Raw genomic sequence first — 19,691 nt, forward strand, 5'->3', positions numbered from 1 at the left:
TCAAAGATGAGTCTAGTGGAGATGAAGACTAAAATATGTATTTTAAATTTTAATGATCTGTAATTTATTATAAATTGTAATGATCTATATTTAATTTTTTATTAATAAATTATCCAATTTCTGTACGTAAATGCGGAGATATTATTTCTAAATTTCCTTCAAAATGGTCAGACTAGCGATATCCCTCTATATAATTGTCAGATTATTATTCAGGAGAACTATGACATCAACTTGACCCTCCTGCATAAAAATCTGACGCGCTGGAGTATCTCAAGATCACCTTTTTTTTTACATATATAAAAATATATTATGAGTTTGTGTCATGTCCAAATCGTCAGATATTTTAATAGGACACTTTTTAAGCTTTAGTTGACATACACTTTGAATGTCTGACACGCTCGAATAACTTTTTTTTTTTTTTTCCAACTGCTCGTTACGGCCAGCCCCCTTGAATTAATCGTCAGATTAATATCTAATAGTTACCAGAAATATAATGCGCGTACATACTGTAAATGACTGACGCGCTCGAGTTTTTCTAAAAATCGATTTTTTTTTTACTAATCAGACGGGTTCCCCTCAACACACCCCACCATATGGAGGGTTCATACTTGGTAGAGGTACATTAAAGGATGCAAGGATTCTCCCTATATAATTTTCTGACACGCTCGAGTCACTTCAAAAATCCCCGCTTGGGCTCCCCTACTATAAAAAGTCAATTTAATATAAGTAAGCTACCACAATGTAATTAAATAATATTTTTTTTAAATTTCATTTTAACCAGAGGTGCTTTGTAAGGGATAAAATACATCAAGCAGGGTTGAAAAATTATAAATACTATATTAAAGCATTAAAAATTTTTTATTCAAACCTTAAAATTTTTTTCTACTTATTAAAAGCGTAAACTTAAAATTTTATTGATTTTTTGCTATAAGGGGTAGTTTTCACCTCTAAGAGTAATATGCACTTATAGGGTAGATTTTCATGCAAATCGATGCAGGTTCATGGAAATCGGATGTAACACCTCATTGTCATTATCTAGGTGGCCTGGACTACAGTTGATAGACTGTTACCTATTTTATGATATAGTGAGTTTATATTCCGAGATATCATTATATGAATATAGAAATTTTACCTTCATCGCTATTTGCACAATTATCATCTTGGCCATTTACAGTGGAAGATATGTCTGTTCCTTGACAACTTTCATCATCTGCGGACCCCGAATCTGTTGTACTGCAATCGTCGCATTTCACAACATTCTCCCGTTCTTCTATAGAATCGCTTTCCGAATGAGGATTTGTTATAAGTGAATTTAAATTTAATTTTTCCGAAAACACAACCCTAAAAATATATTGATTTAACAAGAGCAGTTACATATCTGTTTATAAATTCACAAAAAATGTTAATGAAATTGACAAAAAAATAGCTTATACTAATACTAACTTATCATTGAGTTTGATCCTATGCATAGTTGTGTAATCAAAATCGAATCTCTTTAAATGCAATGTGAGCAAATAAGGAAATTTGGTGAATTTCAACCCTTTGTGAGCATCACATTTTTTATTGCATTTCTCGCAAAAATATTGATTATTTCCATCCAATATTTCTGGTTGAACAAATGCCCTTAAAGCTTCCTCAACGCTATTGTACGCTACCGCATTTCCGAAAGGTCTTACAGGAAGAGGTATGTCCAAAAATGTGTCTTCTCGAGATTTATCAGTATCACATTCCAAACATTTGACATAATCTAACATTTTGCCTTCATATAAATCATTGATCAGATTTGCTTGTTTAGTATCTTTAAATTTTTGTTCTAAGGCATCAAACATAACCCTAAAATGTTTTAATGTATAATGAGTCAAATATATTAAACCCAAGTTTGCTAAAAAATACATGGTATTTCAATATTATATGCATGTTACAAAAAAATATAAAATAGAATATCTATAAACCTCATCAAATCAAAATCATTTACAATAACAAAGTTTCCATTTGTAATGTGATAAATTAATTTTTGGAAGAAATGAAGACAAAAAATCTGATGGGAAAACATCCATAATCAATCAAATACAAAATATGAATTTGGTATGAAGATATAATAAGAAAGCCAACAAAGAATTATCAGGAAACTTACGGAAATACATAAGCTAAGGAAAAAAGGGCAGAGCCAGAAATAGATCAAAATAAAGAGAAAACACTTAAAGAATTGACAGTTCTTGCATCATGAAAAACAATAGATTGAAGCTGACACAGAGCCCCAATCCAACGGCTAAAAAGATAAAAGGATAAGACAAGGAGAAGAATCGTGAAAAAATACTTGCTTAATCCATCAAGACCTTAGAGGTTTATTATTGGTAGGTGCACTGGCAGAACTAGTTCAAGAAGTGTTAACTAAAGCGTTCTTTGTAGCAGAACCTGCTCTAGTGTCGCTGTTCTTCACAGTGTAAGAAATCTAGTTCACCCAGTTCACTGTACTGCTTGCACTGGGTCTAGAGTCAGTTCAGCCAGTGCAGTGCAAGACATTGCAATAAGTGTAATCTGGAAATGGTGGCACTACATCTTCATCATCGGACATAAATTATCAAAAAGTACTAAATCTTTTTCCATTATTGTTAATATTACAAGGCCTGAATCACATCAAATAACCTCAAATAAAACAATCAACATATGCTCCATTGCTCTCTGCAATATATCGCTCTTTATATCCTATCGAACTAATTATATACACTCATGAACTGGCCTGCACTGGTCCATTTCAGTACAGTTCAAGTGTAGCTACCAAAAACAAAACTTTAATGTTGCCAAATGGCCACAGTAAATATATAATTTTACTGCGCGAATTTCAAAAAAGCTTAGGAAAGCATTGGATATATGGCAGCATATATATTTACTTGGATGTGTATAATGTCTTCTCTATTCATGGCAATTTGCAGGTAGTGGTCGAATAGCTGTTTGTCAGCAGGTTATGGACATACGGTTCGAGTAAGTACAAATTCTCTTTTCACCAAAAACAAACACTCATACTTTTGTCATGAGGTATTTAAGTAAACAGAAATACATGTTTCTATAAGAAAATTTATTCATAATATCGATTTGTATAACACCTCCACATGCCACTGAAACTCTAGGCACGCAAAGTTTCGTTTCGATGTGAAATAACATTTTTTTCAAGCACAGCTTTTCTTTGGAGGAAGCTCTTCAAATTGTATATTCTAATGAACTACCAGTGGAATCAATATATATATTGAACTTCCTGAAGACAGTTCTCTTACTGATGAAGAGTCGGGGGAGGAAGATTACAATGATTGTAACATAGATAAGCTTCCTGGTCGCCAATTAGCAGCTGGCGTGGAATTGGTCTCAGCAAATGGACATAGAATTGGTCCTACTGAAGAATATATGACCAACGATATGGAAAACCATATATTACAGAAGCAGATTAAACAGAAATCTTTAAAATCAGCACCGAAGACAGACCATAGAAAGAGGAAATTAAAAAGGTATTTTCAGCCAACTACTGTAGAAAAAAATTACTGTTGGACTGTTGACGATCTTTAACCTACGTGTAAATCCTTTCCCAAACCAGACTACAACCAAAATTATAATATGTCTTCTGTAATGTTGTTTGAACTATTTTTTGATGAAGATGTTTTCCAACATTTACATACAGAGACACGAGATATCACAGTTGATGAACTGAAATGCTTTATGGGAATTCTTGTTCTTAGTGGGTTCTGAAAAAACCGGGAAATTGGGTTATTGGGATATATTGGGATAACCCGGACAACCAGGTTATTGGGACACCAAAGTTTATACACTGTGGGAATAACAACGCAATTGATAAAAACGATGTGCAAGTAAAGGTTGCTGCTCTATAATGAGAAAAATGTGTAAAAAGTGTAATATAGGACTTTGTTTGGAATGCAATTGTATTTTTCATACATAAGCTAAGTTTTTTAATTTTACTAAAATTTTTGGAATTCTGTACTTATTTCTGCCTAACGATGCCATTTGGAAACACGTTTTTTTTTTAAATAAACGTACATGTAGAAAAAAATGTACTTTTTTATTTGTTTACTAACATGTTTGTAAAAAAAATAGTTAAAGTTGACAAAAAGCGAAAAAAATTATTTGGGCTCTCATGGGTTAAAACTGGGTTTAGTAGTGTCGATAAGATAACAAGTATGTATACTTTTACATTCATCACACAATCTTAACCATATTACTCGACTGAATCAAATCAATTTAACAGATTTAATAGAACTGAATATAATAAAATATACATACCGGCACAATTCTTGGATATCATGCTGATGCCAAGCATCGCGATCCTGCCAACCAAAGCTTGTTGTAAGATCAGTTGTTTCTACTGCAGATTTCGAAGAAGTCTGCAAATTTAAAAATAATTTTTGTAATTGGTAGGGTATCGATCTAGCTTCATTAACTCCATCAAACTCCCAATTGTACAAGGCATTTCTAAATTCGGGAGTCATATAAAGGGTCTGTAGTAGACTATTCAGATAACATGTCATAGCCTGATTCACTAACCCCACATAATTCGTAGATTCTATGATGATGGGTTTCAAATAAGGGCGCAAAATAGGAAAGTCGAATTCGTTCAACAGCGCTGTAGTAGATTCGCATGTTGTGCTTGTAACGTCTCCGGCTGTGGGACTTGCTGAAGCGCCTAAAACAAAATTACTAGAGTAACAACAATAAATAATTTAGTTTCTTTGGAACTATAAAATTCACATGAATGATTGATATTAGTGAATAATTATATTTTTTAATTTTACATATACCAGAAAGTTGGAAGATACATTAACACATTGAGCCCTGGTGCGCTTCATAGGTCTGCAACTGAACTCTCCCCTCAGCCCAGAGCGGTCCTATTGACCGCTGATGTATTTTACTCCAAACCTACTCCAGTCCAAGGAACTGTCTTTAAACGTTTTTCACACTTTAATTAGACCGTCCTGGGTCTTTGAAATATTATCCTACACTTGGTCCATTTGTTTTTTTTTCCATGATCTTCAACTCTATTGTAAAACAGAAAACCATACTTTTCGTATACCATTCTGTTCTTATGCTATTGTTAATTTCATATAATGTGACATCAAGAAAATCGATTCTATTATTTTGCTCAACCTCGATTGTGAATTGAAGTTTTTCATGATAAGAATTGAATTTTTTACTTATGTTTTTAATTTGATTCTTTGGTACAGCACTAATGCAATCATCTACATATTGGAAAAAGAATGGAATATTCATATCAAGTTTGTTGTTGTAAATGTGAGTTCTATAACTTTTATAAATTCAATTTGAGGTATTTCTGTATATTCTTTAATTTTGTACTTCACACATTTTCTCAAAGTGTGAGAGAAACACTAAGGAACTCCAGATCACCACACCTGGGTGCGTATGAAATAACAGACGAAGATCTCTGGCAATTAAAACCATCTCACATGCCTGACTTTTTAAAAGGAGTGGGATTGATGGATCAGCTGTAAACATTGGGTTCTCCTGTCTCCAGTATCGCAACCAGAAATGAGGACGCAATAGATTCTTTGGGTAGCAGTATATACATATCCATATATATATATATATATATATATATATATATATATATATATATATATATATATATATATATAATATATATAATATATATAATATATATAATATTCATAATGTAAGGATAGTAATTGGAATACTTAATCTGTTACTACAAAGTTAGAATTTTTTAATAGTTTCATTTTTGTGTTTTAAACATTTTTTTCGTTAAGGTAAGGTATTGTATGTGAATGTATGTTATAACAATTGTTAATTATAGTATTTTATGTGAATGTATGTTATAACAATTGTTAATTATAGTATTTTATGTGAATGTATGTTATAACAATTGTTAATTGTAGTATTGTATACAAATAATGATTATCAAATATCCTTCATTAGTTTTAATTTTAATATATGTCATTAATTTAGTTTATAACTACTGGGCAGGTAAGCAATAGGGTCCTTGCAGTGGTCGGTAATTTGTGTATTTAACATATTTAAAAAGTTGAAATGTATTTTATTATAATATGTTTGTATTGGTTACTGCGGTTGTGACGTAGAAAGTAAGTAAATACTGAAACGTGGTCGCCGCGTGTCTCCTTTCAAACGCCATTCTGTTGTGAGTGGAGGTAATTGGTTGTTTAGTATGATTTGTGTTTTTGTGAGGGTTTCAAAGACTATTCTAATTGAAATAATGGTCGAAATAGAATTTATCGAAGCAAAATCGGACAATCTACGTCAGGTAGATGCATGCAAAGTTGCTACGTTCTTTAATAATAATCAATTATTATACTAATTACACTTTCTTATAGTAATGTCATTATCACTTTATTAAAATGTAGTGATAAAGATGAGAGCTTTGAAGGTTATGTTTTGATTAAAGCTTTCGATGTAGCTGACTCAACAGTGTTAAACTTTACGGCGAACAAATTTTACAAATCATTTTGGTAGATGTTTGTACATATTTACTCCGAAAATGTGGTTTTACTATAACTGCCTTATCACTTGTAATTTTTGAGGATTGATTTCTTATAACTTCTGAAATGGGCGATGATGAAGAAACTTCTAAAATATATAATGAGGAATCACTTTTTGCAACTTCTATAAAGTTGAAATCCATTGCTGTTTATACATCTACAACAGCCAGCTGAAGGTGAGGCACTAAGTTCTTCGATAATGTCGGTTTTCTTATCGTTTTAATGCCAAGGTTAATGACGAGGTTATCACGAAATGCCTTTTTCCAATCTCTCTGGCAATCGAATTTGGTTGGAACAGTAGTTTTTTTAGAATTTTTTCGCATAATCAAACTTTATTTAGTGTTTTTATACTAGTGCTTGTATATTCTGATACAATGCACCAACGATACGTCATCTTGTATTCTACAAAAATTGAATACTCACAGCTATGCGAGTGTTTCATTAAAAGAATCCTAAAAACTCTGTTTAAACTGTATTTATTTCTAACCTCACTTAAGTCTGTTTACTTACTTTCTACGTCACACAACGTCACAGTGAGTGACAACAAATGCGTTTTGGCGCGTCAATTAGATATTTAAGTTCATTTTTTTATGTACTAATATACCGTTTAAAAAAATTTCAAAACGGTGTGTTATTAAGAACGATATACTAAACGTAGTTAACGTATAAAAAAATATGCAAAGACCCTATTTTACCACGTTTTAATTCATTCCTTCTTTCTACGTTAAATAAATCAGTTGACATTCTCGACTTAGTCTTTTATTCGGGACCAGTAAAATTGGAATCACGTGATTGGAGACATCACATTAATAGTTGCCAAATTTTTTAAAATCTCTCAAAAATTTCATTTTTCTTCCTGTATGTTCATTTAGTCTCATTATTATGTTTCAGTTTTTTTCTACATAAAATCAATGCTGTGAAAAAATTATAAAAATATCAGTCATATTGGACTATAGTAAGGCCCCGTTTAATGCTATTTCGCTTTAGCGTTCTTTTATTTCAACTCGGGGATTTCCCGAAATAGTGCGCAGCGCCAGGTTTCCAAATAACATATCTTAAACAGTGCATGTAGTTGTGTCGGTTAGGTGCTGTATGGACGCATTTTTATCATTTGAAACATTTGATGACATTATTGTAAGTGTATGAATTTATATAATAGATACTATAACGATTAATACAGTGACAAATATTATGATCATTAGTTTTTAGCATGGATGATAATGAAAAACAAGAAAATTAAGCAACCAGAAAAAGCATTCCACTAGAAACTGAAATGCAAGTGATTAGAAGATTAGATTCTCAAATTAGTGCTGCAATGATTTTGGTAACTTCAACAATAAGAATAATTCTTAAGAATAAAGATAAAATACCGTCATCGTTAACTGCAACTAAGTCTGCAATAGAGAATTACGCGTTTTAGAAATAACATTATAGAGAAAATGGAAAAACGACTGTTTATATGGATTGACGACGAAATTAAACGCAATATTCCATTAAGCCAAACTATCATAATGGAAAAAGCTAAAAGAATTTTTAATTATATTCAGGCTTAGGCGAGAGATATAAATGAAACTTTCATTGGTATTCGAGGAAGATTTAATAGATTTAAACATCGAAATAATCTTTATAACATAAAGATTACAGAAGAAGCAACAAATGGTGATACAGAAGCGACAGTTGAATTCCCAGCGACATTAAAAACAATAATTGAATACGGAAACTATATTTGTATATTAGTTTTTAATGTTTTGAAAAAGAATGCTAAAAAGAATAATTCTATCCCGTAAAGAGAAACGAACATCTGTATTTTAAGCTGCGAAAGATCGCTTAACGCTACTAGGTGTAATAGAAACGGAAATTTCAAATTAAAACCACTACTAGTTTACCACTCCAAAAACCTGTAATTTGGGAGTCTTATCAAAAATCATGGATAACTATGAAAATTTTCCAGGATTGAGTCACTGAACATTCCTGCCCGTAGGTCAAACGTTATGGCGAAATTGAAAAACTTGAACAAAGAGCACTACTATTAATTGATAATTCTCCAAGTCACCCAAAAAATTTATCAGACTTAACAACATGCATTCTAGACGAAGTGGTTTTCTTGCCGCCTAACACAACTGCCTCAATCCAACCAATGGACCAATGCGTTATATCCAAGTTTAAAGCTTATTACTTGCAGCGAACATTTAAGTACATGTTTAAAAAACAGACGGAGAATGGAAGTAATTATTAAGATAATTTTGGATGTACTACAATATCATGAATCTTTCTTGGAATGAGATAAAAAATGTTTGAAAGGAGTATGGAAGAACATTTGGCGAGATTTAAGTAAGAGCGAATGTATTTGATACTCTACATACTGGTGTAGACGAGGTAAATGTGGAAGACGTCTAAGAAATAGTTCAAGAAACAGTTACTAGTCTTTCTATTGAAGAGCTCAAGGAATTACTGAACAAAAAGAAAACATGAATACTGATAGTAGTGAATTCGATGAAGAGCAAAAAGAACTTTCGATGGTGTTTGACCACTATAACCTAAATTATGAACCAATTTGTTGAAAATGATCCAAATTTTGACAAGAATTCAAAAGTAAGACGGGGTGTTATATCCACTTCTAACGCAATACAAATGAAAAACGCAAATTAGGTGCCTTCTTGACAAAAAGTTAAAAAATTGGAAACACAGATAATACTTAATGATCTGGTTTAGCGCTGTTTCACATTACGCTCTACTTTGATGGAACGTATCCACCATTGATTAGATGACTTAGTGCTAAAACAACTCGGCTATAAGTAAGTATTCTGATACAATAGCAAGTAATTCATTACAAAATAAAAATCTAATTATTTCATATATTCCTGTTGTCGCAGTAAATATATTATTTATAGACAAGATAAAAATAAAAAAATTCGATTTTCAGTCAGTAACCTAATGAAATATTTTGAATGATGCAACTAATGTTTAGAATATTTGAACTTTGTATGTACTTCATAATTGAGTTTCTTTTATTAATTTTGTCTAGCTAAATATTGGACAAAATAATTTCGAGTTTGTAGTATATATATATTCATTCAAAAAATTCTGCAAACTTCGAAATAAATGGTAATCAGATGGTGCCAGATCAGGGCTGTAAGGGGAATGTTACATCACTTCCCAGCCAAGCTCCAATAGTTTCCCACTAGTTACCAAAGATGTCTGAAGTCTATGATGAGCTCATGTTACTGTTAGTCCTGATGTTAACAAAATTAAAGTATTAAGTAGAAGATGTTTGAATATCTTTAGTTCAATTCTAGGGGCTAAAGATCTACGAAAAAATCCTCAAAAAAAGAAATAAAAAAAATACTTCAGATGAAATAAATAAAATTAAACCTCAGCGAAGACCTTTAGTAACTAAAAAGGTGTGTAATCCTTGGTAGGTCCCTTCTCGAACAATATCTCGTCATCATTGATATATAATAAGTATTGTAATTTGTAAGCCAATTATTAATAAGTTATTATTGCATAAATGAAATCATTTAATTAATCCTATTATTGTTGTCTTTCTTGCATTATCATGGTGGAAGACTAAACCTTTCCGATTTGACAATTCTGGCCGTTTTTCTTTGGTTGCTTCATCCAGTTTCATTTACTGTTGACGGTAAATATCAGAATTGATCGTTTGGTTTCTCGGAAGCAACTCAAAAAACACAACACTTTTTTAATCCTATCAAACTGACAGCATGAGCTTTTTTTATTGTTATTCAGCTTTCGATGTGGTTTGTGCTGTGCCTATTTTTCATCACTAATCATGATTCTTTTCAAGAAAGGTTCGTTTTCATTTCGTTTAAGGTGCATATCACAAATGTTGATTCTTTGTATTAAAAGAATTTCTTTCAATTCGTGAGGTACCCAAATATCAAGCTTCTTAACTAGCCCAAAACATTATAAGTGTTTTTCAATTGTTTGCGGTACATGTAGCCTCTTCGCAACCTCTCGAACAGTTATATGACGATCCTCTTCAATTATGACTTTGATTTGGTCATCATCAACTTCAGAAGGCCGACCAGAACGTTTCTCATCTTTGAGGGAAAATCTCCGCAGCAGCTTTCTTTCCATCACGGGAATAAAAAAGTAAAATATGCTGAAAATGTTCGTTTCTATACTCCATTTAAAATTAGCCCACAACTTGTAGCTAACATAATTTGTACAAAAAATAAAGCAAGGCTTTCTATTACTAAAAAGCTAAAATACTTAGTTATCAAACCTTGTACAGAGTGAGTTTTATGTATGGAAAGGAAACGGCTTGTACGATTTTTATAAATTTTTGGTTACAAGGGTCTTGTACGGCCGACATTATGATGGTATTTACATTGTTTTCAGATTTTCCCTTTTTCCGGAACTTATTACTTATTATTTTTCATATAATGTTCCCTATACCTAAATGCCATAATTTCGGAGTTATATTTACATTGATATTTTAATGATATTAGGATATGGTGATAGGTGTAGAACTCAACAAGAAACGTGTAATATCTTTAATAATTTATATCCTAACGGAAATCCCATAACAAGATCTACTACGTCATGATTTGGATAAATATTTTACTACACCAGTTTCGTTAAACTTTTTACTAACTTACTGACACAAGACCTTGTTAAGAGATTTTTATTAGCACATAAATTATTAAAGAATATTCAAATTAAACGAGTTTATTCAATCACAGCCACCTAAATGTCAGTATAACTCCGAAATTATGGCATTTAGGTATAGGAGACATTAGATGAAAAATAATAAGTATTTCTTAAGGATTTCTAGCAGCGAAAAATATACAAGGTGATACATTTGAAAGAGAAAAGTTCATTATTTTTCCGGAAAAAGGAAAGGTCTGACAACAATATAAATACCACCATAATATAATATTTGACTCAAAATCGATTTATATATTCTTATATTAGCATTTCTGGATAATATTTTACTATTAAGAATACTCTTTGATTTTGAATACTGCGTCTAATTAGATGAACAATTCTACTTAGAAAATGTGAATTTTTCCTTTTTTCCGTCTCTACTTCTCTCAATTCTAGTCCATTTCATATACATCATTTATTTAAGCCTCATTATTTCAGTACTTGTTTGCAAAATTATCTGAAAATTTTAGGCACTGACTTTTATGATATATTAGTCCTGTTTGGTTTGTATTAGCTCCTCAAACAAAACAATGAATGGACGTAAATTGTAATTTACTTTGACCAGCTTTATACCTAATATTCCTAATATTACTCCAGGTGTGGATGATGCTATAATATTTACCAAGTATTTATCTTACCTAGAAGAAGATCGTCTTCGACTTCTTGGACGAATAGTGACATTGGTTTGTTTTTTAATGTGTTGATGATGATTGACAGTCGATCTAGAGGAGTCCATTTTATGCCTGCTTCTTGTACAGTACTGGTTTTATGATTGTTTAGAATATACTGAAACAAATATATAATAATAACTTATAAGAAAATTAAAAAAGTATCAGATGAATGAGGATTACACAACACAAGTAATATCTATATACAAACGAAACCGATTTTGGAAATTACAGGGAAAGGACATTCACTTGTACGATGCGATATACGAATTATGCCATATAGGGAGTCGACGAAAGTTGAAGTAAAAAAAATAACTAAAATTGTGGGATGAATTGAAAAGAGAAAAGTAAAGAAAATTTGCAACAAAATAGGAAAAAGAGAGAGGGGTGAATCTAGGATGACATAAGACAAGAAAGAGGCAAAATTATTGAATTACATAAAATGAGAAGTAGGGGGATTGGAAAAAATTGAGGATGTTTGTGAATCAAAACAGAAAATTGGGAAATTGTATACCTCTCCGAATTTATAACTCTTTATATATACAGGGTGTTTCCATATTCGACCGACAACGCTCTATCACAAAGAGATCTCAATAAATGATTAATTTTAATATAGGAATATGAACCCTTACGGAGCCTAGTTGTTGAGATATAGGGTGTTCAAACTTTTCAATCAAAATAAAAAAAATAAATCAAAACGGCATTATTTTTTTTTTCAAATTTGGCAGCAATATGCTCCTTAATAAAGTATTATTTTGACATAAACAAACTTTGAAAAAATTTAACCAGTGGCGTGCTGTCAGGGTTAGTTGTAACTTTTATCCCCCTATTTTTTACGCCACTGTAACAAAATATTTTCTCTAATTTTGTTTTAAATTGCCTGATTATTTTGACTTGAAAAACTAATAACAATTTATGGAGAAAAAAAATTAACGGTGTTGTAGAAATTTGCCTCTAAACAAAAGTCTGCAAGCACGTAAGTAAAAACAACGAATCAGAGATGCAAATTTCGCAGCTTTTCAATACCGAAAACATCAAAACAGATCAAAGCATTTCTCGGTTTACTCGGATATTATCGTCGATTTATTAAAAACTCGAAACCTCTAACGAAATGCCTTAAAAACGGTGCTAAAATCGATTTAAATGACGAATACAAAACCTGTTACGAAACTTGTAAAAATCTACACATAAACGAACCCATTTTACAGTATCCCGATTTTTCGAAACCATTTAACCTTACAACAGATGCGTCAAATGTAGCGTTGAGGAGCAATCCTATCCCAGGGCTTGACACATCAAGATCTCCCCGTATCATACTCAAAACTAGAAATATGAAATAAAACCATGTTCTAGGTTTGGCTCCTGATTTCTATTTCTAATTATCCCATGGTAAATATTAACAATGTGAAATAATCTTTTGGCTCCTGCTATTTATGCTGCTGTTGACATAAAGAAATCATATCAGAATTATACTAATTAATGTAAACCACTATAAAAGTATAGTAACTACCAAATTTGAAATGAATGCAATTATCAACTCTTATTTGAGCATAGTATAAAAAAGGTAGATTTTTAGCATAATTCTTTCTTCAACGAATTTTTTGAATATGTGCCCATCTACAAATATATTTAAAAAATCTTTCATTTTTATGGATATATGTAGTTGAATTGAAAGCAGGTGTACAGGGTTTTTCGGAAATTAGGATCTGAAGCCAGGTATATCATCTATCAGCTAATTGCGGATCCTAGCCCAAAAAGACAGTTTCCGAACGTTACGTTCTATATGCAATAGAAATTTCAAATTTAAAACTTGGTCTAGAGAAATTATTATTTTTTCTAATATTTTACTTCTTAAACCTTTTTATATGTTTTCGTGATAATTTGTCTTGATTTTAGGTCTCTTTTCTATGCAAATCATTTGAAGATAATGTGTAAAAAATTGTCGTTTCGGCCCAATTCGGTTTTTATCAAAATCCCTAGATCGAATGAGATTATTATTTTGTTTTTAATTTGTCTTATCATTAAATAATTTGATCATTTTATTATTATATGATTTCATAACAGTTTCATAAGATATTTTTATAAAGACTGAAGTAGATCGAAACTTCAATTTTTTACACGTTATTTTAAAATGATTTTCAAATGAAGCCACAAAAGCTACACCCCGTCAGCTGATCACATCGTCAGTATACGAGGGTAGAAAATATCCTATGATATGACTACGACCCGATTAAAGGCCAGAACACACCTATCGTGCATCCTTCCGATCCGACTACGATCATACAGTCTGCCGACTGACTGAGAAAGAAATGACAATTGAGTTTGAGCAGTGTAGTTCACACCTTTCCGACATGTGTCCCATCTTACCCCTACACGACTCCGATCGTGCAGGCTATTCGTTTAACGACTGCAGAACGCGTGTCGGTTGGAAATGTTAATGAAATTTTGGAGTTTTGCAGTGTTTTTCACTAAATTGGCAATACTGAAACCGGAAAAGCTTATTGAAGAAGTGAAGACGTGTATCCAGTACTGTATGATCAGACAAACGAGCAGTACCGAAACGCCCACTACAAAAACATAATCTGAAAAAAAGTTGCAAAGGAATTTAATGTCAAAGGTACAGTACATATTATATATTATCCTTACTTATTACTTACAAAGTAAACGCATACACATAATTAATTAAAAAGGAGGTTCATTCAATAGGAAGTACATTGTATAGCTGTAATAAATCAGGACGATAATACGAAAATCAAACATAATTAAATCATGAGGGCCTGATGTTCTTACCCCCCTACACTGGAGAATTGACGAATTGTTTAAATTGCTCCCTCAAATTAAATGCTTCGCGATTTTGCTTTCCGCAGCTACGAGGAAAGTTCTAAAGACGAGATCTCTCCTCTCAAATCGTATCATCAGTACTGTCAGGTAGTTGACACATATTGTACCCTTCGTTATTTCGAATGAAATTATGCAAGAATTATGCCATTATGGCTGAATCGCATTTGCGGAAATTTTTGAGCATTGAAGAGTACTACTCGCGATTTTAATTGAGAGTGGCGAATGTATCGAGCCGAAGCTGCAAATCGAAAAGAACCCGGAAGCTCGTTAGATTTGTGTGTTCACCCCTTCTGATCCCGCACCGATCCGTTCTGTGGAGTAAAATCGGGTTAATCAAAAGGTTCTATGTAAATCAAAATCAACGATCGTCAGTTGAATGGACAGCAGCTGTTTGAAGTTATTCAAGCGACTATGGAAGATATCAAAAAGGTAGAAGAGCGCTAGATCAAATATAAAAGAAAGTATTTTGAAAATAGTGTTATATTTATCATGCCTGGTACGTATTCAAGTGATGTTCTTGATTGATACGTTGTTTTGTCAAGATTTTGTAGGAAATTGGAATGAAAATAGTTTGAATATAAAACTGATTACGGTTTTTAAAATTTCCTATATTAATATGAAATATTAAAAATATGGAAAGAACTAATAATATAAGTTGAATCTCGTTTGATATTATTTAAATAGTAGTTTGACACTTTGAGATATGAAAAATTGACACAAACGCGTGAAAATTTAATTAAAAAAATAATTACATCATAAGATACATCCAGGTAAAGTGATATATTGAAAATGCTTATTTTGAATAGTTTACCTGTGTCTTTTTACCTTTTTCAGCTTTCTGTGAATCAGTAAACCTTCTGCAAAAACTTATACAACTTATTAGTTCCCTTAGTAGCATTGAAGAAGGTTTTAAAACTGAAAAATTATGAATGGTTTGTTTTCACAAGATAAAAGGTTTACTAAACAATTACATCATGACGTTATCTAAGTGTACATCTTAATAATTTGTAAATATTCCAAAAATCATTTTGCAATAGAGCGATTATAGATAACATTGATATGAAACAAACTTATCAAGCGCGTTTTTTAAAGTAATTTTATAGAATAATGTAAAACTAGATTAGGTTTAAATTGAACTGACAGTAGTTTTGGAAAACATTATCTATATACATATTTCAAAAAGTTTAATGTTCAGTATTTGTTTGTTATTTACCTATTAAGTAGAAACATTGGTACAGTGCAATGTGCCACAAACTTTTTGTGCTCAAGGTACACCCAGAAAAGGGTAAATATTTAAAGGTACACCACAAACAAAAAAACAATCATCGAAACAATATTTATTATTAATTAACAAACGTAAGGTTTAAATTGTAAAAAAGGTATAGTTGTAGAGTAATAGTTGACAAAGCTTCTCTCATCAACGTTCTGAGGCGCTCTCTTTTCTTGGTTTCTATTGTGGTGAAAGTCTAAAATCCTAATTCACATAAATAGGCCGTTGCAAATGGCAAAAGTATTGCAATAGCGTGCTTAGAAAGCTGAGAATATTCATTTTTCACACATAGCCAAAAATGTTCTAAATCTATTTCAGAAAACTTTAATTTTATGTGCGATCAGTTTCCATTTCTATCAGTTCTTCCTGCTCATGGATTGGTAATTGTCCATAATGAATACCCTCGGAGAATAGAGTTCGAACCCAGTCCATAGGATGCAGATCAATCTTAAGGAGATAGAAATTCATTTTCTCTGCAAGAAGTTTTGCCAATCAAAGCCTGAACTCTTTTTTCCGGATCAGCTGCCATGACATTCGGGAACATTCCATTATTACCATTGGTAGCGGGACTGATCCATAGTTCCAATTTAGCACGAAAGCTTTCAATTTTATCCAACGATGTTAAAATATTGGAATTTCTGCCATACATTTTTTAATTGAGTTCATTTAAGTGAGTATATATATCCGCCAGATATGCAAGTTTTGTAAGCCATCCTTCTTTTTTTAACAGATACGCATATAACCTAAACCCTTGGACTGCAAAACGACTCAGTCTCATTTTACAACACATAAATTCGGGAAAGTACTTTCCCGCGAGGAAACCATCGTATTTCTGTATGAAACAAAAGTAACTGATTATCTGTCCCCATTAAAAAGATGAGAGTTCAGTTCCCGACTTGATGTAATTTACGATTTTGACAATTTCTTGAAGAATAGTTCCTCTGGCAGAGCTTACCTGTGTAAAAAACAATGCAGTTTTTGAATTTTAGGATTTTTTTTCAGCAACTATTAGTTATAAAGCCTTCAACCTTTCCTGTCATAGCTGCTGTCTCGTCTGAGCAAACACATATACAGTTACCGCCATTCCAAATTATGTTCAGTAAAATATTCGTCCGTTACTTTAAATATTTCTTCAGTTGTATGGTTAGGCAGTGGAATTTGAGATGAGATGCGCGTGACCACTGATATCAATGGGCTTATCAACGTGTAGCACAAAAACTCCGCTCTTAATTTTTCAATCAATGTCGATTTAATATCGTTAGATATGTCATCAAGTTGAGGTGAAATAGTTTCTGCCCATGCAGGTATTTTTCAATTTCTTTAGCAGCTTCTTGGATTATCATATCAATTTCTTTGCAGACAGGTAAAACTAAAGTATCATGATAGTGATCACGTAATTTGCTTTTTGTGCTTTGTCTGAGGTTTTCAAAGAAGAATTCATGAGATTTGTCGTTTTGTCTTTTTGGGCAACTGATGGGTGTTAAGTCGTTAAATATAGTATTAGTTTACTGGACACCATCGAATCATCACCTAAAGTTTCTCCGCACACAAGACATTTTGGTGTAGAACAATTTTGCGCTTCTTTTTTGTTGACTCTTTTTCTTCTTCATTACATTCAATTGAAAAACTTACAATACGTTTAATATATTAGTTATAATAAGCAACGAAACAAAAGCATGCGGTGACTTTGAACGGTGGATACGTGGGTGATTCCATTATAACTGTGATATTCAATGTCCTGTATTGTTTTTTTGTACTAGTCATTAATTAATAATCAATTAATAAAAATTTTGTGTTAATTGAATAATTCTTAAGATATTTAAACATTATTTTTATACAATATAACTTGCCACTTAAAGAAAACTTATACTACATCACTTGAATGTCAGTACCGTGTCATGTCCATTCCTAGAATTTACCGATAAATTATTAATTTTTTTTGTCGTAACAAATGATTTAAACTAATTACCTTATAAATTCTAATGTTTATGATCAAACTGAGGAAAATTGATGCACTTGTTGTTTAATATCTTAAGTTACCATGTCAGTACCGTGGATAAATGAGTCAGTACCGTGGAACTCAAAATCCGACATTTGTGTCTTGCTCGTGATACTTTGAAGTTGTAGTAAATTCCTCTTAGAGTTTTATTTTTACAGTAAAATAGATGAATAATATGCATAAAAAAGTTAGAAAAGTTTAATTTTAGAATCTTGAAATTTTGAATACAAAAAATCACAGTTAGAACGGAATCACCCACGTACTGATTCGACGGGATTATGGGTAGCGGGGGCGGAAGGCCTCCGTCGTCCGTGCCGCATTTTTCCGATCCCTATGTGGTTACCGCTACACGGTTAAATTATAATCGACGTTGCGTTTCCCATTAGGCCAGCGCACATGCCATGCGATTATGCGGCGCGGGCTGGTTGAAATCCATTTAATTATTTTCGTTGTCATTTTTTGAGGTTAAGTGATAATTATTCTGTTAATCAGTGGTTACGTACGTGGTGCACTATTTCGATTATGTTGTTGACTTTCGCGTTATGGAAAAGATAATTAAAAATTTTGATACTACATGTAAATTTATAAGTTGTGTCAGTAAGGAGAATGAATATGAAGTAGTTTTGCGAACAAAAGTAAATTCTCCAAACTATAATTAACAGTGTATGCAGTGGTAAGAGAGTTTTCGGCTGCTACAAACACGCAATGGATTGTTTCACAAAATTATACAAACTTGCAGAGGCTTCAATATAGAAAGGATTTTGTTTGTCATCCCAACAAAAAAAATAAAGGCCGCAAAAACGAAAGCACAAAGGAGCGAAACAAAAAGTGCCCTGCAAAAATCATATACAGAGTTAAAAAATAGATTTATTATATACAGAGACCCTCTTTTGAAAGAAAACTTGAATGGAGTAATTGAGGTAGGTACATATTGTAAAAAAAATATATTTTCCTACGATCACATACGAAAATGACAAAATCCGCACTCTCAAGTTCCATTAGAATGCTGTAAATACCACACGCCTGCGGAAAGGGAAAAGCACATATTGTTTGGAAAGTACTTGTACCTGTGCTTTTCTCGGCTGCGTATGAAGAGTTAAGTTTTTTAAAAAACCACAAAACGCCAATTTTGTCATTTGTGCATGCATGATCGTAGGAAAAATAATAGTGTACATTCTCTCTCATATTCATACACTTGTTTGAAATTAGTCACTTTTTACACTATAGTAATTTAAGATATACAGGGTGTCCTAATAGTGCGTTATTCTCGGTTGATATTTTGATAACAGATTGACATTCTCACATTTTCATTGGCTGTAAAATTTAAACGGTTGAACGTAGGGCAAAACGGTTCGCAAATTTCTAATATGTATAATATTATAAGCAATATTCGTTATTTTATTGAAACACACTCACCGAATTCATCTTGCCGAGGCGTACAGCTTTTTACGCATGAGTAGATCGACGAAAGAAAAGTTTTACAAGTATTTTGAAGATGGACTGTCGGCAAGCGAAGCATATGCATATAGAGGGCGTTAAGATCTTTTTTAGAAAAGAAAATTATGGCACTCGTGAAGTACACAGTATGATAGAGAAATTTCTACAAAAAAAAGATTATTTTGAAGAAATTAGTGTCTAAATAAGTATCCAAGAAGATCCTTTTGGCTGTGTACTCTTGACTCCATTGATGCAAAGAGCCCATAACATGC

At 32.1% G+C, this 19,691-nt stretch overlaps 1 protein-coding gene across 6 annotated transcripts in view; it reads right to left on the reverse strand.

Annotated features, from left to right (window-relative positions):
- LOC130903502 (ubiquitin carboxyl-terminal hydrolase 47) overlaps window positions 1–19,691 on the reverse strand; it is a 50,303-nt gene that overhangs the window by 14,727 nt on the left and 15,885 nt on the right. For all 6 annotated transcript variants that reach the window (XM_057815635.1, XM_057815636.1, XM_057815638.1 and 3 more), the window contains 4 exons: window positions 11,843–11,990; window positions 4,288–4,687; window positions 1,444–1,833; window positions 1,133–1,341 (listed from right to left, as the gene is read on the reverse strand). In XM_057815635.1, the coding sequence (XP_057671618.1) occupies window positions 1,133–1,341; window positions 1,444–1,833; window positions 4,288–4,687; window positions 11,843–11,990 (1,147 nt within the window). The remainder of the gene's footprint in view (window positions 1–1,132; window positions 1,342–1,443; window positions 1,834–4,287; window positions 4,688–11,842; window positions 11,991–19,691) is intronic.

The sequence above is a fragment of the Diorhabda carinulata genome, chromosome 2, assembly GCF_026250575.1.
Source record: "Diorhabda carinulata isolate Delta chromosome 2, icDioCari1.1, whole genome shotgun sequence".
NCBI lineage: Eukaryota > Metazoa > Arthropoda > Insecta > Coleoptera > Chrysomelidae > Diorhabda > Diorhabda carinulata.